Here is a 26,216-nt window from a genome sequence, read left to right as displayed (position 1 = left end):
TTATTAAAAAAAATTCAAAGAGCTGTCTGAAAGACAGCTCAAAAAGCTGCCAATTGAAAGTGTTTAATAGAACAAGAATGAGTAAAATGAAATTTATTTCTTTTTCATATGCTTATACTGTTCAGAGCACTCTATTTTGTAGTGTTTCCCTTCAATTGTTGAACTCACAAAATGCGATTTGCATTTCTTTCTTTACGTTGCTGTGAATAGTCTAGCAATTGTTCCTCTACTTGTGAAACATCTGACATCACACCAGAACTCTATCCCAGTGATGTTACACCATTTAGATCTGTGTTCTGTTTCTGATCAGTTGTTGCTGAGTTCACAGTCCATAAATATATTCACTCAAACTCTGTTCAGATTAAATTGAATGAAACGCTCGTCTGTGTTAACAGAATGTTGTCCCTATTAATCAAAACTGATCATGTAGCAATGTCAGGAGAAAACAACATGAAGACGTTAAGGCAATGAATCTCAGATGATGCACACTTGGGGGCTTACCATTAATTTTAAAAATGGAACAGTAAATCTGTTTAGAAATTGTGGACTACATTTTGAGGTAGTCCTTTCAGTTTGGTTAGCATGTAGACTGACAATCCTGTAGTTTTTTTTTTTTTTTTGATTAATGAGCAAGGGGAAAGAATGCCTAGAGAACTGGACGCCAGTGCAAAACAGAAGGCGCAAGGGGCAGATTTTTCTTTCACTTGCATTGCTTGCTCGCACCATCTTCCATGCACTTGCTTAGCTTGCTGATTCTCTCGCCTTTTTGGGTTGAAAAAGAGAGAGGCTGTGGACAGTCTAGTTAGTATGGTATGAACCATCAGAAAATTCTGTACCATTGATTCATTTCTCTAGTTTCCATTCTTCCATCATGGGAAAACCATAACTGGAAACTAATGGGGTGCCTGGAATAAAGCCTCTGAAAAATTGCCAGATTCTCATTCTAATTTGCCCTGTGTATGCTGGTAAATTAAAGGGAGAATTCCATAATCAACAGGGCTGTAGGCAGGGTGGGGGGGGGGGGATGATGGGTGCACCCACACTACCCCATAAGTCCACCTATAGTCCTTATAGGGGATTGAGGGTTAAAATGACTCTCAGAATGCAGGAAATGTGGACTTCAATAACTTAATTTTTCAAAATTTCTAAAGGGAGAATACCCCAGGACGACAAACCCCCTGCCCGAGACGCTCACACCTCCGCCGCTCGCACCCACCCATTAAAAATCCTGCTTACGGCCCTGATAAAGCAGCAGTCACTTAAGGCTTTATTCCACAAACACCTTAAATTGAAGTGTAAGTGCCATCTCTTTCAATCAGTTTGCTGTTTTTGGACATTATTCAACGGTCATTCCAAGCAGTTTATCCATCAAATGGTACATACCCAAGACGTCAATACAAAGGTTCAGGTGATCTGTTAGCTGACAGAATGCTGGGGGTAACCAGTGATGGACTAGCTAGCATCCCACCCAGGACTCCTAGTCGCAGCATGCTACAGAAATTGGGCAGTGTTGGGTCGTGGCCCAAGTGTTGCCAGCCCACTACCCCCCCCCCCCCCCTCCAAACACACACACGAGTAAACATTATTTAAAGAAACCGTTCTTTTTTAATATTATTGTTCCCAATAAGAGCTGCCTTTTTTAACGTAAAACTAATGTAACTTTGACAAAATTAAAACTGAAGTGAACTTTTAAAGGTAACAAGTTATAAATCAGTGATACAAACTACCTGGAAATGGCTATTATTCTGTGAAAATATTTGGAAAATATAATAGTTAACATTTATTAAATTAATATGCATGCAGTGAACAAATAATTATTGCCATCATTAAAGATAATTGAACAGGTCTGCATTATTTGATAATTATAACAAGCTTAATTAGTTGCTTTTGAAAAATTCTACCTAACTAGAAAGCTATTTACAATTAGAAATCAAGGTAACTGACAGTTTGAAATTTCCTAAACAGAAGAACAAAACAAAAAATACAGTGCTTTCTAAATAAACCTTTTAGTTTTAAAATTATCTTGGCTAGTAGTTTACATTTTCCTTATTTTTGGCCCAAGTACTTACAAAACTGTTACAGCTGAGCTGTGCTTTTTGTTGACTACATAATTATTTCTTTACACACATGTTCAATAAATCTTCTGTAAATAAGATCTACGTAAAAGGCTTACATAGCTATCTAAAAATCACCCAAGTAATTTATTATAATAGACTTTTGAGGGCTGCTAATCTTAAAGCCAGAAAAAGGAGTGAAACAAATAGATGAAGTGATTTTCATTATAAATGTTTTATTGAACTCTTGCAATTTTATAGTCTCAAATTTGTTTCATCTGTCGGGTTTTTTTTATTATTTTCCCCACCCCTTCCCTTTTTTGGGCCTAGGTTTTTAAAAAATTTGCTTTCGGTCAAGAGTTAAAAATTTGGAACTTCATAGTATTTTATAATGATCCTTGCACTTGTTGCATGGGTGGAAAAAGATGGCCTTAAAAAAACAACTCCAAAGTTCTATACAGTGTAGTTGTCTCTGTCTAACTAATTGTCACATTTCAAAATAGATTTATATTAATATAACTAAAACCTTCTTGTCTGTACACTAGAATCCCCTGTAGGTGGACACCCTTGCAACAAGAGAGGTGTCTGCTTATGAGAGGTTACAAGGTAGCATTTGTATGTGGCTGGGTTCATGCCTTAAGGCTGGTTTTCACTAGCAATAGTTGGAAGAATCAGAACTTTTCCAGACCTGCAGTTTCTTCCAATAATGCTCATGACTGTCATTTATGATCTGGTGAAATTAGATTGTCGGAGTCACAAACAGAAGCAAAAGAACAAACCAATCGCAATGTCAATTGTTATGCCCTCCAAGTGCTTACTTCCTGCTTGTGACTCCAACAATCTAGTTTTCATAATTTAATCAAAAGCGAAAGAGTCATAGAGCAGTTTTCACTTGAGTGTCGAAAGTAAATTGCGTTTGCTTTGGTTTTGCATTACTACGGTACGCTTAGTGATTGGCTTACAAATCTCGCTCCACTTTCTCAGCTGATCAGAACTAAAACCAAAACCAATCGTGACTCGATCGCGCACGTTTTCCCACGCTTCGTGTCAGCTACATGTTTTTGCTTGGAGTTTTGATTGGTTCACTGGATTGTCTGTGTACTTTGTGATTGGCCACTTTAGTTTTGGTTTTATGACACTCAATTGAAAACTGCTCTAAGCAGAATCAGAACTCTGCTAATGACTTCGTCAGTTTGATTTTCACAAGATTGTAATCCTAAGTGCGCTTTCTGACTTGCTAGTGAAAACCAGCATTAAGTATCCACATAATTATGGGAGTTGTCTACCAACAGGATGCATCTGTTAGCAGAAGGTTAAAAAAATCATCGCGACATACCAACAGACAATTCCTACCTCTTCATAATACTTGTTTTGTCAAAAAGATGAATTACTGTTATTCTATTTTTTTTGGCTACCTTGGATATAAAAATGCATGCCTTTTTTTACTTGAAATACAATTATGACTGTTGGAATGCTAATTTATTGAATATGATCATACATCCGTAGCGAGTCTTCAAGCTTTTGTATGACCTGGGAAAGACAGAAAAAGAATAATAATAAATTATAACCAAGAAAACTTAATAATCATTTAGGTATCACTTATCAAATCAGTTAAGACATTACCACCAGCAGGGCGTATGTGCTGCAAGTTATATTTTTTTTTTCAAAACTGTACCATGCAATTCTGAAATTAATCCAAACTATAACAAATTATTAAATTATTATTAATCTGCAGGGCTCAAGACTACAGTAACTTTTTTGCTACATAGCTCGCCTGGAAAAAAATTGACTTTTTTCCTTGAGAATTGTAAAAATGACTGTTGTTTTTTTTCTTGTGAAATGCGACTGTGCACTATGATTCTCCCTTTCAAAAAATTGTCTACCTTATTATAGAAAATTAACGATACATGTTATTAACGCGAATTTAAAAAATTCGCGTTAATTTTATTGATGTAAACACGTTTACTATAAGGATTTAACCAGAACTTTTCTTAAATTCGCGTTAATTTTATTATGCGTAAATTTTGTTCGCGTTGTTAAAATGCTTCGTTATATTCCTATAATAAGGTAGTAAGTGTAAGACTGTGTGTGATAAATTACATTGCCAATGCATGAACCTGCCTGCTGATAAAGTTTCCTTACCTAACCTCTTTACCACCCTCTTTTTTTTTATCCGGGGGGGGGGGGGGGCTACTCAAAAACATTGTGTTTGGGGAGGCTCCGCCCCAAGGTCCAACCCCTTTTATAATTATACCATTTTCACAGAAAAGGCACCCCTTCTGTATACCTTTTATTGAAAAAAGGTACCCCTTTCATATACCGAAAAGACATGACATATGCCTAAAACAGGAAGTCTTGATGTCATTTTTATGCAGCGTTTAATAAATTTAAATGATACCTCCATAAGGTGCGTCTGTTCGAAATATTTTAATTGAAGGCCCTTTTACGACCTTTTGAATACCTGAAATAAGCTATATCCCTACTCTCATATACCTTAACTTGTGAAATCCATACCCTTTTATATATCTGAAGCCTGAAAAAGGTACCACTTACAGGTGGAGCCTCCCCGTATAGGCCAATATAGGGAGTGCCTCCCCCCCCCCCCCCCGGGTTTTTTATATAGAAGATATATTGGTAACAAGACAGAAGACAAAATAATGACAAAACTGACAAAGACCTTACCCTGTGGTGATAACTTATTTGTTCTTGAAGAAAATGTTGCATCATGTTTTTGAAGTCTGCAACTTTTTGATCATGAAAGTGACTCATTTCAGCTGTCAACACAAAAAAGTCGAAAAAATGTTTCAACATTATAAATGCCACTTACTAAAAGGTAAAGTCTGGAATGAGCCTAGTGGCCCATCAGGCCGGAGCTTGTCCTGGTTTTTGAAGCATGAAGGAACAAGGAGTATTTCTACTCCCTCTGGATGTGATGCTAGTCCATTGCAGTGTTACCCCTGGCCCCCATACACCTGGGTGAAGAGGGGCACTAAGAACACAACACAGTGACCCCAGCCAGGGCTTGAACCTGAACCGCTTGTTCCGGAGTCCAGCACGCTAGCCATTAGGCCACCAATGACCATGCATCTAATGCCACTTACTATACACAAACTTATTTCTGGTGTCTTGGAGCACAATAATTATGGGAATTTCAGGTGTTTTTAGTGATCCATTTTGATTCTATGCAACTTTCCTGTTTTTCTATTTTGAGCTAAAAGAACAACTACACACACAACAACTTTATCTTTCAACTGCTCAGTTTTATCAGGAAATACTGGACATAATAGCTGCATCTCAGTGAAACAAAACCTACATGTAACTCACGATTGTGGGGATTATGGGGAGCTGGGATGGGGGTGAGAGCGCTCGCCTCCCACCCATGGCCCGGGCTTAATTCCCGGACCTGATGTCAAAGTAGTGTGGGTTGAGTTTGTTGTTGGTCTTCGTCCTTGCTCCAAGGGTTTTTATCCAGGTTCTCCGGTTATCCTCCCTCCACAAAAAACCAACATTTCCAAAATTCCAAATTGATCTGGATATAGAGAACCAGCATGAAAACTAGCTAGAGCTGACATGGCTTCCTCTCTAAATATATTTATTTATTGTCCACTTACCAAATGATACATTTGTTATGGTGTCAGCACGTGATCTTATTTCTTCAAATGTAGAATCCTGCAAAACAAGAACATGTAAATTAACAAATTTAACAGACAAAAAAGTAAAAAGATGAAGTACTAAAATAAACAATATACCACTGTATGGACCAGTTATTTATTACCAGTAATATAATATAATTCCTATACATGTATATAACCCCTACAATCCCTTATCCCAATAAAAGGCTAACTGCAAGCTACCTAAGCTAACTGCAGGCTAACTGGAGTGCTATAGATTCAGGCTAACCAGTGTGTTAACCGAAATGACTTGCATGGCTTGCTGTCAAGACCTATTGGCCAAAAGCAACTTGTAAAAAAAAAATTACAACAAGTGTCAGACAGATGAAAAAAGGCTCAGGAACATGTGTTATACAATTCTATATAATTATACCTCCATTTTTTCCTCATCCTTAAGTCTCTGGCACTCTTTCACCTTGCCAATTGTGCCCTATCAAAAAAGAAACAGACTTGTAACTCAAAATACCCTACAAATTGAGTAAAAACCTTCAGGGACAGAAATAATGTACCTTGTGAACTTGTAATACATCTGGATATGTACTTAGCATCCCAGAATACTCTTTCAGTCCTTCTATGAATGGTATAAAATCATTCTTTGGCTGAAAAAAAAGTGTTGAAATTTAAAATACAATTGAATCCCAATAACTGGAACCCTCAATAACTTGAACCTCCCACTAACTCGAACCTTTTCCGATTCCCCTCCAGGTCGTTTTCTTACTAATTCTGCTCTTGATAACTCAAACTCCCAATAACTCTAACCTTTTTTTATTTCCCTTGAAGGTTCGAGTTATCGGGATTTAACTACAAAGAATCATAACTATATATCTAAATAATAACCTTGACAATGAGAAAAATCCCTCTTGACTTATGACTTATTTTAACATATCACTGTTCTGTTATTCTTTTTTTCGAAAAGAGGCTTCTTTGTAATAATTATATCACTTATCATAGCCTGATAATTATTATGAACGGTTGCTTGCCAGATCTTTTCCAAAAAGATTTTTTAACCATTTGTAACACCCACCACTCGGCCCAGATATACAGTAAAAACCCTTATGGAGTTCTATAAGCTCAGGGCTTATATCCAGCATTTCATGGTTAAATCTTACAAACCTGTTCAGCAATCATTTCTCCAATATCATCATATGTTTTTCCTGTATGTTCTATTGCTTGTGTTAATTGACTTGAACCTGTGCAGAGGTACAAAGGAGCAAAAGTGTTACAGGTCTGGGAAGTGGGGAGAGGGAAGTGAGGAGAGAGGGAGGGAAGGGGGATATGGAGGTGGGAGAGAGGAGGAAGAAGGAGGGGAGGGGGAAATAGAGCAAAAGGGGAGAGGGGAGGGGGTAGGCCAAGTAGGGGAAGAGAGGAGGAGAGAGAGAAAGGGAAGGGGAAAATTATAAATTCTTTGTCAAGAAATTTATCCCAGTTGCAATTTTAGACAAAATAATACAAAAGATAAAATGTTTCTATAAGAGACAGGGGACACTTACTTTCTGAATCTACATCAATAGCAAAAGCTGCACTGAGAGATCCAAATGTACTACCAATTTTCTTATACTCAGTCCTGTAAGCTGTCAAGGAGAAAACCAAATATAAAAAAATGTTTCAGGTTCAAGCTCAACTAACGAACAACAGTTTCATCTACTGGTAATATCTGTAATTGCTCTCATTGTGATATGTTTCTCTGTTAGGGGTTTTATAATTGTTGAAGGGTCTAATCAGACAGAACCATGATACATAGGTGATTCAAGGTGGAACTAACCGCAAGCAAACCAAGGTGGAACTAACTGCAAACAAACCAAGGTGGAACTAACTGCAAGCAAACCAAGGTGGAACTAACGCAAACAAACCAAAGTGGAACTAACCGCAAGCAAACCGGAGTGAAAGTTAACCGCAAGCAAACTGGAGTAAAACTAATCGCAAGTAAACGGGAGTGGAGCTAACCACAAGCAAACAGGGATGGAACTACAAGCAAAACGAAGTGGAGCTAACCGCAAGCAAACCTGACAATCCAGCCCATAATTCCAACTCGAAAATTTAATTTGACTTCCAAGACCAATCAAAGAAAGAGGTTTGCAAAGCGAGGTAAGCTGGTATTTTTATAATTTTATTAGTCATGGCTCGCATGCCTCACATGGCTCACATGGTGGCTCGCAGATTATGCAGAACCGGTGATTCAACATTTCTAGGCAAAAATTTCATATCACGTGACTTACATCCTTGGCACTTTTCACAGTGCACTTGACCTCGGTCTTGAATTGCCTTGACACTCTCATCTGTATTTTTTATAAATCTTCCAAATTGTTCCATTTGATTTTCACTAACAGATAAAAAGAAATGAACATGTTACTGCAGTGAAAAACCCATGTCACAGAAAAAAAGTCTCAAATTTATAGTGAAAGTTAATTGAACCATGTTTTTTTTAATATTCAGGATTGATGTTTTTTCATCTTGATCAGAAACTGAAGTGCTTATATTAAAGAGGCAAATATATTGTGAATGAAGAATCTTCTCTTACACTGCCAGCAGTTCTAATCTTTGTGGTGGACAGTCCACTGTTATGAAGAATGATGCACCAACAAGCTTATCACACTCTGCTTTTCTTTTCCCTTGCTTCCATTCCTAACAAATGACAAAACATTTTTGTATTTGAAAGTTTGAGCCAGTTTTTATTTTAAATCCGTTCCTAATTAACCCTGAGTCAGTTTTTCATTTAGGCGGGGGGCCCGGCACCCCCCCATAATAAAGGCAGGCAAGGTGTACCCGATCGAGGTAGCAAGGCATGCGAGGCAGAAATTCCTACTGCAAATAAAAAGACTAACCCCAAGCTAACTGTAGACAAAATGGAGTGCTATTTTGGCTAACCGGAATGGATCGCACACCTTGCTGCCTCGTACTTTGTGACGACCCAATCCATGAGCTCCTAACATGTACATATGGTTGGATATATACCCTAAACTATTAGCTATCTGTCTTAGGAGACTTACAAGTGCTCATAATAAACTAATATATGATTGAGTATTTCTCATCATTTTTGTTCATTTCGTCCACATCGCAACTCCATTAATTTTATCAAAAATCTTATCCTCTCATGGCTTAATTACAGTATTCCACAAAATGAAACAAAACAAAACAAACAGCCACCAGCGTGGCCCCTGGCATGCCCAATTAATTTTTCACAAGATAAATATAGCTTTTTTCCTTCCATGGCAAATTTTTAATATAGTTATAATAGATTTTAATAGTTGTCTTTTTTAATAACTTGTAAATTTTTACGCAATTCAGTTTTTGACTGTCATGTATAAATATCAATAAACTATCTAGTATCTAGATCTATCTATCTATCCATCAATATATGTTTCGAAGGTGGGAGGCGCGGTGGCCTAATGCTTGACTCCGAGTCGAACGGCCCAGGTTTGAGACCTGGCCAGGGCACTGCGTTGTGTTCTTGGGCAAGATACTTTACTCTCACAGTGCCTCTCTCCACCCAGGTGTATAAATGGGTACCGGCAAATTTACTGCTGGAGGGCAACCCTTGCAATGGACTAGCATCCCATCCAGGGGGAGTAGCAATACTCCTAGTCGCTTAATGTTCCGGAAGCTCCGGATGTATGGGTCACTTGGCTCAACAACAGACTTAACCTATGTGTTTCGGAGAGACTTTGATCTAGTGATAACAAACTTTGCGATCCGTTTTGTCACTTATCAATAACCCACCATTAGAAATTAATTTTAACTCAAACCTAATGCTGCATCATTTTAAAAGTGTTATTTCAGCTATTATTCACCTTTTCATTGTCCCCACATGTCATAAAATGTTTAAACACCAGACTCTGAGATAAGACTGGATGAAGACATATTCTATTTATCCATAGCTGTAGTTTTTCTTTCCTTTTCTCTACAAACTCTTCGCCAAATCTCCCTTGAAGGAAAAGGAAAACATCAGTCAACAAAGTACCTCAATTTCAGAACAACTTGAGTAACATCATTATGCAAGCTCCAGATTAAAGCCCCCACTAAAAATTTTTGTCCAACATCACGAAGAGCATGTTTAACCATTTAGCCACCTCTCTCCACATTGCATTTTAAATGGTTTCCCATGTTTGATCTAGAACAAACACTTTCATCCAACCTTTTGCTAACAAAAAGCAGACCGGCTAAGGGCCGGCTGCCGGCTAATTTAACCGGCTGAAATAGAACTTAAGTCCGACTGAAATTTCACATGAAAACAAAGACAGGTATACTTTTAGAGCTGCTAAGGCCAGAAAAACCAGCTGGGGTTGGCGATGAGCCGGCTTAGTGGTTTGTTTAGCTACATCCCTATGTGTACAGCCTACCTGTTATTTGCTTGTCTGGTAATGGTGGAACTGATATGCATGTAAACTTCTCGACGAAGCGATCATACAGCCAATCAAAATGTTTGTAACGTCTGCTGACAACAATCCCAGTATTCTGAAAACAAAAGATATTGACATAAACAAACCGTAAAATACTGGTTTATAAGCCCTGGGCTTATACAACTTAGGAAGGAATTTAGGGTGGGCTTATAAACAGAAGGGCTTATCTCGGGAGAGGGGAGGGGCTTATAAGGCGAGTAGGGAGTAAAAAAAAAACATTTCTAAACAAGCTACAGCATTGTTGATCAAAATATGTTTTAAAGTAAAAAAATCATCATAATAATGATGATGATGATGATGATATGATGATGATTTAATGATAACATTTATAATGTGCAAATTAATAAAACAACTTAATAACAAGCAACATTTAGCCCTGTTCAGTACTGTCATTCACCAAAGGGGAGCTTATATCCAGGGGGGCTTTTAACTGGATATATTTTTATGTGTTTTTTTGTAGGCAGATGGGTCTATAACCAGGGAACTTTTATGGTACTTAATGAAAACTTGTTTGAGCAAACATTCAATGATGACTGGGTCACAATCACTGTTTCAATTTCATAACTTACACTTGGTGTTATGTTGTAAGCAATAAAACTCTTCATTCCTTTAAATTTACTCTTCTTCTCAGGAGCGTTAATTACACAAGTGAATGGATTCTGGCTCTGGCCCCAAGCCATTCTATTTCCATCCTCCTGCAAAAGAAAAAGCAAACAATTTTTTATTTTGCTCACTGCAGGTAACACTTGCATTTGGATCTGAACTCGACAATGACAGGATTAATTTATAACAACTTTTTGGCTGCCTTGATTTTTACTTCATTCTGAAAGGTTTCAAGATATTTATTTGATCAATATATCAAGTGTCAGGTAGTGGGAGACTCAACATGACAACATGTCGTGTAACAATAAATAAAAAAGATGGTAAATTTTGAGCTCGGTGCTAAAATAAAAATGTATTTTTCAACAAATTATGACAAGAGCACGGGACAAAGAAAAATTCTGAGTCCCTGACAAGAATCGAAAACTAATGGCCTCCCAGATACCGGTATCTAGGAAGCCATGGGTTCGATTTCCGTCAGGAACTCAGAATTTTTCTGTCCCATGCTCGTGTCATTGTTGAAAAATACATCTTTATTAGTCCTGTAACATTTTTCAGAGGGGCTGGGATACTGTACCTAGCTTGTTGGCACTGTGCCAGTTTTTGGTAGTCAAGTGGTTAATTATCATACTGGACTTAAGTTATGAAGCTCAAAAAAAAAAAAAAAAAAAAAAAAAAAAAAAAAAAAAAAAAAAAAAAAAAAAAAAAAAAAAAATATAAATCACATACTATTTGTTGAAGACCTGAGAGCCCAGTTGTTCAAAGGATGGCTAATGCTATCCACAGGATAAATCACTATCCGGTGGATATTATGTCGTTTTGTTAACACTTATCCCTTAGATATCAATTCATCCAGTGGATAACATTGTCCACCTTTTGAACAACTGGGGCCTGGTCTTTATCACCATGCTGTGTCCTTGGGCAAGACACCTTATTATTTCACAGTGCTTCTCTTTCTACCCAGATGCACAGAATGGGTGCCAGCAAACTGTTAAACAAATCTGACAAAATACTAGTGTGGGTTGTGTGATGGAGTAACATGCCATGGGGGGGGGGGGGGGGGGCAGCAATGTGTCAACACTTCTAGACACTTCATGCCACAGAAAGCAGAGTTCAGCACCCGCAAGTATCCTGGGGGGGGGGGGACTACAACATGGAAAGGACGGGGATGCTCGTCGGAAATTTTGAAAAGAACCCCTAGAAGAGACCAATGTGGGTATGGCTCAAGCTTTTCTTGACCCCTAAAAGATACCAAAAAACTAAGAATGGAGTTTATATTTGTATATTTCTTCGTGTGTAACCCTAAACGAGACCATTATGGCTAAAAAAAATATTGGCGTTTTGGGCGTTTTGCCCGGAACACCCTAAGCGAGACCAAAAATCGGAAATTTACACCCCTAAGCGAGACGACGAACATTCCCGTCACTTTCATATGCGAGTCCCCCCCCCCCCCTCGGGGCAAGTATAGTTGTGAGCCACTATGATCATGACAAATTAGTTTAGCATGAAGAAATTTAATGATAAGTACACAGAAAAATAACACAACGTACCCTGATTGTGACTCTCTCGCCGTGAGGAATTTTTACATCTCCCTGTGATGCACCAATAATGTAAGCCTCTCCACCTGACTTCACAAACGGTGAAAACCTTTGAAAAATAACAGTAGACTTAAATAAATAAAGCCTATATACTGAAGTTCACGTGTACAGTGTAAACATGAATGCAAATGCAAGCACGAAGGCAAGTAATGTTCACTGTGTGAAGCAAGAGCAAGGAATGTAAGGTATGAAGGCTGTTTTTTTTTTTTTGAAGGCTGTCATGCGCAGCTTAATAAGTGCTTGCATTTGCATTTGCTTTGTGCACACATAAAGCAAGGGCAAAAGTCAGTGCTTAAGCCGAGTTCAAGAAAATGGGAAAATTTCGAAAGTAAAAATTGTTTTATCATGTATACACTTACGTGACTGTACTACAATGGTTATGTTGTGGTTCAATTTTATATTTGGTTTAAAATTTTTCAAACCAGTTTGATTTTGATTTTTCATTGTCTTAAGTTCATTATCATAATCTGAACAAAGGGAAATAAAAATTAAACTGGTTTGAAAAAATTTAAACCATAGATAAAATTAACCACTATACACTTACATGACTGTACCACAACAGTTACAACAGAAGCACAAGATCTGTCCACTATTAACAGTTGTTCATTCCAAATTAGTCATCGTCATCATCATCACTTTGTTCACCCTCAGGTTTATACAGATACACTGTAGCATCTCCAAACATTTCACAGTACACAGTACAGTGGGCAAAGACCAGACCAAAACACAGGGAACTCCATGCCCTACTCTTTACAATGAGTGGGTTCTTTTACATCCCCTGCTCAGTGACTATAACATTGAAGATGCAGGAGATGGGGCCTACAGTTAATTATTGTCCTTATCCAAGAAGAACATCTAACCATTTGCAGATGTGATTGCAAAGGCAGCACATTCTCCTCAGTTATTTTAAGACCCTGAGTGTTGGTCCGATCTGGGACTCGAACCTGAGACCTCCTGCACGGTAGCTCGGCATTTTACCAACAGAGCTAACTGGTTGGCAGTTTTAAAGCTTGGAGTGCACCTTTAATGCGAGAAGATCACATTATTACCTGTTCATACTCTTACGCACGGTGCCTGTTCTCACAATTCCTGAGTTGGTATCTCGTCTTGGTAAGGATGAAACTGTTGATTCCTGATCGCCGCCGCTGTAGCTGCTTACTGTTTCATCATCATCCCAGTCGTCATCCCAACCATCTGCTGTATCCACCGAGACCTGGTTTTGTATAGGTTGCGATGGTAGTGGGTGAAAATTGTTTGACTGTGGAGGTGAATAGTCTGCAAGCTGTGGAAAACATTATGAACTTTAGATCTTGGCATAGTTAAGCACTGAACAAATAATAAAATGTATTACAGTCAGAACTCTTGTAAGTGACCACCTATAGAACCTATTCTAACCTAGAGCTAACTAAAGCTGGTCGGTTTAAGCTCTAATTTATAGATTTTAATTAATAGATTTTAATTTATATAATATATATCTAGTGTTAGGACCTCCTTGTCAACCATTTAAGTGATGGAGCTTTCCTAATAAAAGATTGTTATTATTACATGTATCACCACCAATGTGGCCAAGGTTCACATCCCAGACCCGGCATCATATGTGGGTAAAGGTCACTGTTGGTTCTTGTCCTTGCCCTGAGTATTTTTTTAGTGTTTTTCTCTGGGTTCTTCAGTTTCCCTCCCTCTACAAAAACCAACGGTTATAAATACTATTGATTGGGAGAACTCAGTCCCAGAAGCAAACTGTAAAATTCTGGTTATAGGCGCCAGGCTTATCCAACTTCATAAGAGGTTTTGGGTGGGCTCATGTCCGGCAGGTGCTCTTCGGGACTTATTACATGGTGAAGTTCAGCCAAGGCATAAATTCAGGTCAAGGGGGTGGGCTGGAATTTTGTTGTGATTACATGGCAAATTTCAGCCTGGGTTAAAAAAGAAACCCTGTTGTTTGTTTCATTGAAAACAGCATCACTATGCATCTGCAAGATCACTTTCCACTTTTCAGCCTCCAGGGGCTGAAATTTGATGAGGTTTAAGCCCGGGCCAAACGAGGATGAGAGTTGACTCTCGTGAGGGTTTATGTCAACTCTTATCGACTACCATCAACTCGGGCCAAACAAGAAAAAACGCTCATTGACTCTCATAAAAAAATTGAATATGTTCAAAGTCGATGAGACCACATGATCATGAGAGCGCATGAGAGCAGTTCCATGCCAAAACAAGAGTGAGAGTTTTAATTTTCATTAACTCTCATCCTTGTTTGGCTCGGGCTTTACATAAGTTTTTTCAGCCAGTTTGCCTGGTCTGAAATATCCAGCCCGGTTTCTCAAACTGGGCTGGAAATTTCAGCCTAGGCTAAAACTCTCTTCATGAAATCGCAATCATCTATTTTTTAAGGAGATTTGTTCTGGAAGCCAAGCTGAAATCTCAGTCTGGTTAACCAGGCTCAAATTTCACCCCAGGATGAAATTTACCATGTACATTGCTCCTTAGCTGCAACTCCTAACTTCCTATATACTAACCTCCATAACTTGATAGACATTTACGTTAAAATGTAAACCGTCCAATACTTAGAAAATAGCAAATATCAATAATAGGTAATCAAGCTGAACTTGTTAACAACAATATTTTGAAAATTACACACAAACTCTGTGTCAAGTGTCTCTTGCATGTTTATGCCAACAACATTTAAAATCCAAAGTAGGTCAAAAACCAATACGTAGTTGCTATATTACTATCTTGAAAACTTCATTTGTGTTAATTTTTATTTGAACTTCATTTGTGTTAATTTTTATTTGAACTTGAAGCAAGATCTATACACACAAAAGATGCGTGTGAAAAATTCTATCTTGAAAATAAATATACACAAATTCCTTATCATATCACATTAGTTAATTTTGCAGTGAAGAGTAAGTTTAAATGACATTAATTACTTTTCAGACATTTCTTGTTTCGAGTCTGTTAATTACTCTATTTTACACTATTTATACACATGTGATAGATACAGGTGTAAGTATCAAACAATTGTTAAACTACATGTAATCTGTGAAATCGAAGAGTAAATGCAGACGTGTGGATGTACAAACAATTTACTAATTTTTTTAAGTACGATGATTAAAAGTAGCTGCCAAACCTCAGCCAAATTAACCTTAAATTTCCTTACTTTATATTCTGATACTGCAAAGAGAAAAAAAATTACGACCAGAGAAGTTTCCAATATAGTCGTTTATAATATTATGTGGGAATTTTTTAAAAATGTTAGGTTTCTTGTCTTTTAAGATAAGAAATGCTCGCTTGCGTAAGACTTCAGTGAAACAGTATGACTCTAGTTTCATTAACAAATAAACAGACTTCATTAAATGAAATTGAAGCAAGCTTATTCTCATAAGAATCACCTCAACATAAGCTTCAGGAAACAAGCCCCTAGAGCCGTTAGGGCTAATCCCTTCCCACCATCCATCACCGACATCCTGCCAAAAAAAACAATCGAAACAGAATCACAAACAAATAAACAAACAAACAGAAAAAAGGCCGGCACAAATAAAAACACTGCGAGGTTTTACAAATTTATACAGAACGTACCGTTCGAGTCACGGTCAAGACTTCATCCGTGTATACAGCGAGCTCCCCAGAAGGAACATCGCCTTCAAAATCATACAGCACACGAACCTATAGGATAATATAAACACAGTGAAGAAATAACAGAGAGAAAAATGTCTTGTTGTGAGACGAATAACTCTCTAAGATAAGTATAACCTACTTTACAGCCGGGCGAAACAGCCATACTTGAAATGGATCTTATTACTCCATTTCACGACGAAAACGATGCTATTTTTGGTTCTGATGTCACGTGAACAAACTTTGGACTTGCTGCCGGATGCTGGGAACTCAGCGATGAGCTCAGCGGGGTACGATAGTAAAAAGAAGTTTCTAAACGTGTAAAACAGTTTTAGTTACTTTTGTGTAATTACAGGTACACGTGCAGTTGCAAAAAAACATTCAGAGTGTTACGGAATCGTGAAAACATACATGCAATGCGGAGTCTGGGACATGTGGTATTCTCTTATACCACGCTCAATGAGAACTCTGTACAAGAACATTGCAGATTCACAAAGAGATTTCCAAGATGGCGGACGAATGTGAAAGTCAAAGCTTGAAACGTAAACGAAAACACGACCGTAATTTAAATTTTAAGGATGTGAAAGAAAAGAAGACAGCTAAATCCAGCAAAAGAAACCCAAAAGGAAAAATTTCCCAGACTATTCAGCCTCAATTACCAAAATCCGCTAAGGAAATGTCATCTAACTGGAAGTTGTTGCAAGCGGTTAGCACTGTATTCTTTTGATTCTAAATTAGTTTTTTTTTAAGCTGAACGCTTAAGAAGCTGTTAATGGCTGCACATGGTTTGTTGTGTTTATATTCTTGCATTTGCATTTCAAAGCACGATGGATTTTAGCTTATTAGACCTTATTACTGTACTGAAGCAATCTAAAACCTGAAATCTTGTTTTAAGAACGTAACAATTTCTTAAATCGAAGCATAGGATAAGAGTTCATTTTCTTACAATAAAAAGGATGAAATTCAGGTGATTAAAATCAATCACAGCCTTCTTCAAATAAGAAAGTAAACTCTCATCCTATGTTTGATTTGAGAATTGTTCTTAAAACAAAATTTCAGGTTTAAGGGTAATAAGCTTTTTATAGTCAGCTCTCTCTAAAACGGACACTGTGTGACCGGCTTGAACTGTCCATCATAGAGAGGTGCCTGTCTTATAAGGAGTTAAATTACAGTAAAATTAGTGAAAAACGGCAGGGATGGGACCAACACTAAGTGTCCGACTTATGGAGGTGTCCATCTTATATTATAGAGGTGTCCGTTAAGAGAGAGTTGACTGTATTGTTATAAGCTCACATGTTAGTGAACTGTAAGGTAAACTTATTATCCTTACTATTTTAAAAACTTAGGTTATCTCATTTAAATTTAATTGTTCAGTTGCTTCAAAAAGAAAGAAAGATCAAGGAAGAGAAAGGAGAAGTGAAACCCGGAAGAAAGAAGACGTTCACGAAAAGGTTTAAACCAAATCATGCCATAGAAAAGGCAGCAAAGTAAGTTGATTGATTCCCTGTTACTGCTTTAAATGTTGCTTGAATGTGTGACAAAGCTACTAAGTGATTTCTTATAGCTGCCCCTGTGATGATTGTGTCCTGGGGTATCCAATCGAACGTTCGGTAATCGAACTCAATCGAACACCAATCGTTCGATTGGGTTCGGTAATCGAACATAATCAAACTCACAATAAAATTTGGTCAATCAAACTCAATCGAACGTTCGATTACCAAACAACCAACAATCGAACTCAATCAAACGTTTGATTACCGAACTCCTGTTTGTTTATACTGCGTACATATTGTACGGTGCACCGTTCCCCTGATCCTTTAAATTGGCGATTCGCCATACCCCGGGATAGGACGATTGTCTGCACAATAGCCACGGGCAGAGGTCTGCCATGTGGTTGGAAGAAATTTTGCCAAAGGCTTTGAATCACTGCAAGCTTTGGTCAACCCAAACAGAAATGTCTAGAGCGTCAAGAACCCGAAGCGATTTCTAGGAGACCCGAGAGGAGACTGCATACATCGAAATTACATGTACTGTAAAAGGTTATCAAGAATGTTCTTTTAGCGTTGATGTGGGAGAAGAGTTTCGAATTTTTAAGAAGATCGGTTCCAAAGGAAGGGCGTTTAAAGTGATAGCTGGACGTTTTTATATTTATTCCATTCAATAAAAGTTGATTTTGATTAGTCCTGCGTGATTTACTTATCAAGAGAAAGATTCCGAACAAAATCGAACCCGATTGTGTTCGATTATGTTCGATTGGTTCGAAAATCGAACTCACAGCAAAATAGATGTTCGATTTTGTTCGATTACCGAACTCAATCGAACGATTGGTGTTCGATTGGGTCCGATTGATTTTTGGTTCCATTTTGTTCGATTGGATACCCGGGTTATGTACATGTATTTGTCTTTTTCTTAGCCCCAGTGAAGTGTGGTTTGATGATGTGGATCCTGAAGATCTTGAAGAAAATACAGGAAAGAGAATTAAAACATGTAATGGAGGCCGTAGTGATGTACTGGTTACTGGAAATCTTGAAGGGTTTGTAATTATGGCATTTTGAATTTTGATTGTTTTTGTAAGACATGGTAAATATCACAAAATAAACATGTCTACTATTAGCATGATGCAAAGGACAATGAAACTATTATGTGCCCAAACTAAAGGCCTCTCTCAGTGGCCTTACTTTAATCTGCCAAGAAAACGGTCCAAAATTGTCGCTCGGCAGATGAATAAAATCCACTAGCCTTGGGTTATTGGACAGGACTTTCTCAGCACACTGTTCAGGAGATGTCATTAGACACTATTAAGCAAACATGTCGGTCAAAATTTTCTGTATAGTTTCACAAAATTCTGACCAGATCATTTGCTTGCTCTCTAACATGTACTGTGCATATTATACAGTAAACACCCGCGTGTAAGAACTACAATTTTCTAAGTTTGCCAAAATAGGTTCTTGTATTTGGGGGTTGTTATTGGTAATTTAGGCTAAGTAGGTTCTTAATAAGGTTCTTAATTTCTAAGGAGGAGCCATAGTTTTTTATTGTACGAGAAGAAAAAAAATGGGTTTGGTCCTTCATTATGCAGCATTTATTCATAACTGTATTGCTTCAAGCCTCATGCAAGGTCCAAAGAAGACAATTACAGTCTATGCGAATCTGTCTTTTCTTTATTTGTAAATACAGTTTGGGAAGTTCTGTTAAAAATGTTCATAAAAATTTTCTATAACCCACATATAAGAACCTGCTGAAATTTGCTTGGCTAAACAGGTTCTTATATTTTGGGGTATTAAAATGGCAAATTTCTGCCAGCAGGTTCTTAAACCACTAGGTTCCTACACGCGGGTGTTTACTGTATTGGACTCTGGACTGGCGCATTGTACAGACATGGTGGTGGGTCAATGGTTATCTTTGGAGGGCAGGGAAGGAGTGGTTATATGACAAAAAAATGTATGTTGTGAGCAAACTTTTTCTAACATAATGTCAAAGGAGATGTGCAGTGGAATTATTGTTCATTAAGAAGACAGAGAAAGAGTTCATTTTCAGAATGACTGGGAATGAAATAGAATAATTGAAAGTCAGGAAGCAAGAATAACACTTCAATATCTTGGCTAAAAACGAAGCAAGGACTTCAAAAATGAAAATTATACAGGACAATGTTAAGCATAGGTAAACAAACTCGCATGCAAAATTTGGAGCTGTTTTGAGAATGTTGACAATTTAGCCTAAAATCCAAAGTGTTGTTCTTGCTCACCACCTTTTAATTGCTAACGATTGAACAGAGACAAGTGAATGCAAATCATTTCTTTCCGTATCTCCTAGCTGGGGGGAAGTAACTAAACAATTCCTCCTTCGATAAACACTGAAATTGCAGTCAGGAATATTCATAACTCAAATATTTGTCTGTCACTGTCTGTTATCAAACGTTTTAAACAACGTTTGTTTGAAACTCTTATAAAGACGTTTCGGCCGAGAATCTTCGGCCTTCCTCGGTTTTGAAAAAAGCCAACGGCTTACAACGGTTACATTATGCGCGTGCGAGTGTGTCTCACAGAACACGCGTGACATGGTGAAAGCGCGCGATCGCTGTGCGAGACTTTAATTCCTCCTTCATTCCTGTCCAATAGCTCGGGGCTAGTGGATTTTAACAATCACTTGCCTGACGGGCAAGTAACATTTTTAATGTTCTAGTTGGCAAATGGAGTAAGCACATGATGGTTCCAACTTCCCTGAACTGAGGGCAAACTCTGTTTTTTTTGCACTCTGTTAGTGAAACACTTGTTCATGATTGTATTAATATTGCAAGTGGACTAAGAGGGTCAGGAGCTGTGGTCCAATTTTCAATTTTGTCATTAGGGTTGTATTTTACAACCACCTCAAGTGAGTTTAGACAAAAGACAGTAATAAGTCTTCGTGTACATTTTTTACCAGGTTAACAAAGAAGATTGCTCTGGACTGTGAGATGGTTGGGGTTGGGTTTGATGGCAAGCGACACATGCTGGCGAGAGTATCCATTGTCAACTCTCACGGTCATGTTGTCTATGACTCTTTTGTGGCACCACAAGAGAAGGTGGTTGATTATCGCACTCCTATCAGTGGGATAAAACCTGCAAATTTGAAAAATGGTTAGTCCAGTAATAGGGGGAGGGGAGGGAAGCCACAAGCCATGTGGCCCACACTGCCGGAGCTTTATTCTGGTTTCCGTAGCATTAAGGGGCTAGGAATATTTCTACTTCCCCCTGAATGAGATGCTAGTCCATCGCAGGGCACCTCCCAGCATTATGTCCCCGGTACCCATTTACTCACCTGGGTGGAGAGAGACACTATGAGAGTAAAGTGTCTTGCCCAAGAACACAACACAGTGACTCAGGCTAGGGCTTGAACTTGGACCACTCGATCCGAGTCTGGCGCACTAACCATTAGGCCACCGTGCCTCCCACAAAAAGTCCCAGAAATACTTAAAGGCCCACCTTCAACCAATATGCTTTGCGACCATTTGTTTTTGCTTTGTAAAATGTAATTTATTTACCCACGTGAAACAGAAGAGCTCGGGAGCTCGTAAAGACGTGTACGTGCATCCAAGATCGAATTGGAATTTGGAGTGTTGATTTTTGTGGAGAGAGGAAAACCGGAGAACCCGGAGAAAAACCCTCGGAGCAGGAACGAGACCAACAACAAACTCAACCCACATATGGCACCTGGCCGGAATCGAACCCGGGCCACATTGGTGAGAGGCGAGCGCTCTCACCACTGTGCCACCCCTGCTCCCCCCGAAAAGCTTCATTGTAGTGCTTGTCGCAATACACTCTTAACTGGAGAACAACAAGTAAAAATCGACGGTGAAACAGTCTGGCAGAAATATTCCATATTCCCAGTGGCTTAATGTTACAGATACCAACTGAAGATAAGCCCCAGACTTTACCAGGAGAATATTATTCCTGCACTCCTCCATGAGATTCTTAGTCCATTGCAGTTTACCCTGATATAAACCCATAACTCATGATCACTGTTTAAGACTAAGCATTAGGCAGCTATGTCTCGATCTCAAAGCCACAAGTTTAGTCATGGCCATCCAAAGTGTAACAATGCTTAAATTGAGAAGTAAGTATTAACTTTTCTCAGATCCAATTTTGTTTTACAGGATCTTGGGTACCGTAGTGATTCAATTTAGCGCCCTCCTTCCAATAAGCGCCCCCTTCCGAATAAGCGCCTCCTTTGAATGTGTTTTTGTTAATAAGCGCCCCTATTCCAATTAGCGCCCCCATTCTAATAAGCGTCCCCATTCTTATAAGCGCCCCTATCTAATAAGCCCTCTATTGTGGATAACCGCCTCTACTGAAGTTATCGACGTCGAAAAGATAAACTTATGAACATTCACCATACCGTTCATGTATATATTAACTGCAAAAAGGAACAATTCTTTAAAAAGTAAATGAAATTTCAACAATTTGTTACTGTTACAGTTTCTGTTATTGTTAGTTATTTTAATATTTATTAAAGCTTTGTTTTGAACATTTGGTTGTTTCTCAAAAAATTAAATAAGCGCCCTGTCCCGAATAAGCGCCCTGTCTCGAATAAGTGCCCTCCCTTAAGGTGCCAAAAGTAAATAAGTGCCCCGGGCACTTAATCGAATCATTATTGAATTTTAATTAAAAAATGTAGCTGAAATAACTATCCTATTGGATTGTTTTTGGCATTACGTCAAAATATACACACTGACAGATACAATACATAGCCCTTATACATGTTTACATCAGACTGGTTAGGTTCACCACAGAGCCTCGCTTTTCGAGTGCAAACTTGAAAATTTTATCATAAACAAATTCCCAAAACAGCAAAGATGAAACCAGTTAAGAAAATACCCACATGAAAACTTCCTGAAGGTGGCAGAGGGTTGGGAAGAATTTGGGTAAAGTGGGCTTGGTGGTAAATTTTGTGCATATGACCTCATCATGTGTAAGGCCTTTTATTATGACATGATAGACTGATACCTTCTAATTTTTAAGTTAAATCTGTCCTTTTTTAATTTGTGCTCTCCCTTATTTTAGCTCCAGATTTCAAGACAGTTCAACTTAGAGTATCAAAACTTCTTGAAGGAAAAATACTCGTCGGTCATGCTTTAAAGAACGACCTTGAGGTTAGTTGATTTATACCAACCCCTTCCTAAGGTATCTTTTCCCCTCGACCAGCAGTCGGGAAATGAGCGATCCTGGAAAGTTCTGATTGGAAGTCCAAAAAATTAGACTTCCAGTTGAATAGCACATCCCTAGCTTTCAAACACATGGCTCAATGAACTCCCTGGTGTTTTACTTCTGGCCATTTTTATTGTTTTCAAAACAAATCAAAATCTATTCTGCAATGGAGTTTTTGACAGTTGCTTTCATTTCATAAAGCCTACACACTAATGAACAAAGACTCGTGGTACAAGAATTTGTGTTTCATACTGCTGAGTGGCACACAACAGTAGGAAACTGATAAACTAGTGGCACTCATTCTAAAATTAAAATACAGAAGTCTACAATATCTTTGCCAATTACTGGACAAGCATTGCCAATGTTCTTTGGTATCTAAAAGGAATGGACAGTAATGATAATGATGACGATGGTGATGATGACGAAGATCATGATCATGATAATAAAATGATGATAGACTGTCCACATCTCTCTATTTTTCTTGTTTTTTTTTTTTAAATGGATGAACGTGCAGTGAGAATGGTGAGGAAACTGGACGCAAGCACAAAACGGATCGCTTCATTTGCTTTTTTGCGTTGAAAAATCGAGAGGCTGTGGACAGTCTAAAATGATGATGACGATACTGATGATGATGATAATAATGATAGCATTGCTCCTTTGATGATCAAGGTGTAATAATTTAAACTGTGTATTTTGCAGGTGTTGCTTCTTGATCATCCTCGTAAAAATATTCGAGACACAGCCAAATACAAACCATTTCAAGAAATAGTTAAGGTGAGTAGTTATGAGTATCATCCTATAGAAAAATGTAAAGAGAGAGTACTTGTAGGAAACAATATGTAGATCGTGTATAAGATAGAATTTCCTGGAGATTTGCATGTTAATTCCTGTGTTGAAATCTTAGTGACAAATTTCTTGTTATGTCTAGTCTACGTTCAACTTATTAACAATTATCCTGCAAAATTGCACAGAATATCGACTGATAAAGTCAGATGAGCAAGATTGAGCAGGATAATTGTTTTATTATTCAACAAATTGTTAACAAAATACATTTTGCAGCTAGACAAAAATGGGGTTGTGCAGCATTTCCAAGATTTTGGACGATTCTTGACAACCTTCATGTAAAATTTGACCATATTTGGGCAGCGTGTGCATGTGTTGAATAATAATATATTATTATTAATTATAATTTCATTGGCCATTGTGGCATATTTTGAGGGCAAAAATAGAGAATTCAGCAGGCTCAAGCTGAGTTGGGCAATAATTTATTTACACCCAAGAACACTATTGTTATTTATTATTTCAACTTTTGTATCTTTGTTGATTTGTAGAGTAAAAGACCTTCATTACGAAATCTTGCCAAACAAATTCTCAATATCAGCATCCAAGAAAGAGAGCATTCTTCTGTAAGTATAACTTACAATATTACTAATTTGTCTACAATAAATCACCACATTTTTGCATGGTCTACACTCTTAGGCCATAGTTACTGTTAGTCCCCTCTACTAAATATGTTTTGACTACAGAAATGACGCCACAAAATCGTTTGCAGTGAAGCCACTTGCCTAACGACTTGCAGTTACAATTAAGTTTTGAACATTTTATGGCGTCATTTCTGTGTGCTGCGAGAGTGTAAGGTAAAGTCTGTGTCCGAGCCAAGTGGCCCTTTCAGCGGGAGCTTATCCTGGTTTCCATAGCATAAAGCGACTTGGAGTATTGCTACTCCCCTTGGATGGGATGCTAGTCCATCGCAGGGTTACCCCCCAGCAGTAAATGTGCAGATACCCATTTATACACCTGGGTGGAGAGAGACACTGTGAGAGTAAAGTGTCTTGCCCAAGAACACAATGCAGCACCCAGGCCAGGGCTCGATCCCAGGACGTTCGACTCGGAGTTGAGCGTGCTAGCGATAAGGCCACAATGCCAAGTTTCCCTGTGAGAGTGTAGACCAGGGGGGGGGGGGGGGGGGGAGAGACCAGGGAAAAATGTTGTCAACAAAGAGGTGATGAGAATAAAAACAACATCATGTAGCTGATATTTTATTGACGCAAATCAAAATTCTCACAGCTCAGAGCAAAACAAAAAACTGGCAATGAGTTAGGAGAATTTATAACTCAACTTGGAGCTGAGGAGGTTAAAAGATATTCTCATTTGTCTGAATAATAGCAGTGAACTTTCTGTTTAATTTTTTCATGACTTTTGTTATTTCTCTAATTATTACCATTATCATTGTAATTTTCTTCACTATCTATACTTTACTGCACACCTTGTTCATTCCACACTGAAGATGGCAGATGCATCTGCCGAAAACTCTAGAGTGTCGTGTTTTTGCCAAATTTATTCTCATTTGATCAATTTACCGCGTTCACAGGTACAAGATGCACAAGTAGCCATGAAGCTCTACACACTTCACAGGAAACAGTGGGAAAGACAGTTAAAAGAATTCAAGTATTCAAAGAAAGGACATGCAAATAAACAAGTGGACAGGAATCACGATAGATAGCAGCAGAGTGCCACAGGATTGGTGTACAAATGTGTGCCACAGGTCAACCACACGCTATCGGTTTGTTTTCCTGTGCAAGACAATTGACTGAACCAGCAGTTTTTTCGCTGGAGTAATGCTTGGTTGCATGACTTATCTCCATGACAACAAGCTAACGTTTCACCTTTAAGAGTGTTGTGTAACAGTGGGACAAAAAGAATTAAGAGACTGCTATGGCAGTTAAGAGTTTCCTCAGAAAAAAAAGTTTCACAGTTTCCTCAAAAGAAACTGCCCCTATTTACAGAAAAATGCGTCTAACAGACAAAATGAATGCACTGCTAATAAATAGTTATGCCCCAAGAATTCACTCTCGTGCATTGACAATCTTTTCCACAGAAATTTTTGCGGATAAAGTGATAAGATTTTTCGTTTGCTTCGCACCATTTTCTCAACCAATCAGAAGTAAAAACAAAACCAATCGTAACGTGCTTTGGCACATTTTTGACGCTTCGTGCCGGCGACATGTGCATGTATTTGCTTCGAGTTTTGGTTGGTTGACTGGATTGCTTGTGTCCTTTGCGATTGGCCAAAGTGATGTCAATCTCTCATTCCTTTACGAGTCTATAAATAAGCTCTTCTGACTTTGGTCAAAAGCAGGTTATTCCGCTATGTTAATACAACCTAACTAACCTTTGGTTCTATTTGGCCCAGTTCAAACGATGAAATGATCGTCATTGATAGAAAGGATAGTTTATTGAAATTTATATGCCTGGCCGTTTACACAAATACACTTTGCGGTAAAATTATGACTAAGGAGTCATAATGTGCAACTCTCAAAACAAACGCATTAGTTTGTTTCTTAACTTGGTGAACATTTATACTTTCCATTGAATAAAAGTTTTACAGAAGGTCGAGGAAACAATGAAAACTATTTGCAAATTATGCAAATACAGGCTGTAGGGCCGGCTTTTCCCCAAAGAATTCTGATAACATTAAATACATTTCAAACACTCTAAGTATAGTCCAAAACGTCTCGCATTTTGTGGATCCGTAAAAGGTTCTACGATTATCTTTGTAGCGTGATATATAGAGACCCTCTCCCCATTCCCCAACCATAGG

At 38.1% G+C, this 26,216-nt stretch overlaps 2 protein-coding genes across 2 annotated transcripts; one reads left to right on the top strand and one right to left on the bottom strand.

Annotated features, from left to right (window-relative positions):
- Nucleotides 1-3,373: 3,373 nt before the first annotated feature.
- Nucleotides 3,374-16,254, bottom strand: LOC144652560 (sorting nexin-33-like). The gene is made up of 17 exons (XM_078512612.1): nucleotides 16,075-16,254; nucleotides 15,897-15,983; nucleotides 15,710-15,784; nucleotides 13,370-13,602; nucleotides 12,273-12,369; nucleotides 10,692-10,817; nucleotides 10,063-10,177; nucleotides 9,514-9,647; nucleotides 8,244-8,347; nucleotides 7,942-8,045; nucleotides 7,216-7,296; nucleotides 6,839-6,915; nucleotides 6,235-6,324; nucleotides 6,099-6,155; nucleotides 5,666-5,723; nucleotides 4,737-4,828; nucleotides 3,374-3,584 (listed from the first exon to the last, which is right to left on the bottom strand). Exons 1-17 carry the CDS (start codon nucleotides 16,096-16,098, stop codon nucleotides 3,534-3,536), a joined length of 1,605 nt encoding a protein of 534 aa, XP_078368738.1. The 5' UTR covers nucleotides 16,099-16,254; the 3' UTR covers nucleotides 3,374-3,533.
- Nucleotides 16,255-16,329: 75 nt separating this feature from the next.
- LOC144652604 (RNA exonuclease 4-like) lies at nucleotides 16,330-25,882 on the top strand. Its single transcript, XM_078512668.1, has 8 exons — nucleotides 16,330-16,638; nucleotides 17,307-17,419; nucleotides 18,346-18,465; nucleotides 20,355-20,548; nucleotides 22,472-22,560; nucleotides 23,315-23,389; nucleotides 23,947-24,021; nucleotides 24,987-25,882. Exons 1-8 carry the CDS (start codon nucleotides 16,441-16,443, stop codon nucleotides 25,116-25,118), a joined length of 996 nt encoding a protein of 331 aa, XP_078368794.1. The 5' UTR covers nucleotides 16,330-16,440; the 3' UTR covers nucleotides 25,119-25,882.
- The last annotated feature ends 334 nt before the right edge of the window (nucleotides 25,883-26,216 follow it).

The sequence above is a fragment of the Oculina patagonica genome, chromosome 4 (genome assembly GCF_052425735.1).
Source record: "Oculina patagonica isolate OP01 chromosome 4, crgOcupat, whole genome shotgun sequence".
Taxonomy (NCBI): Eukaryota; Metazoa; Cnidaria; class Anthozoa; order Scleractinia; family Oculinidae; genus Oculina; species Oculina patagonica.
This window is presented reverse-complemented; position numbering and strand designations above follow the sequence as displayed.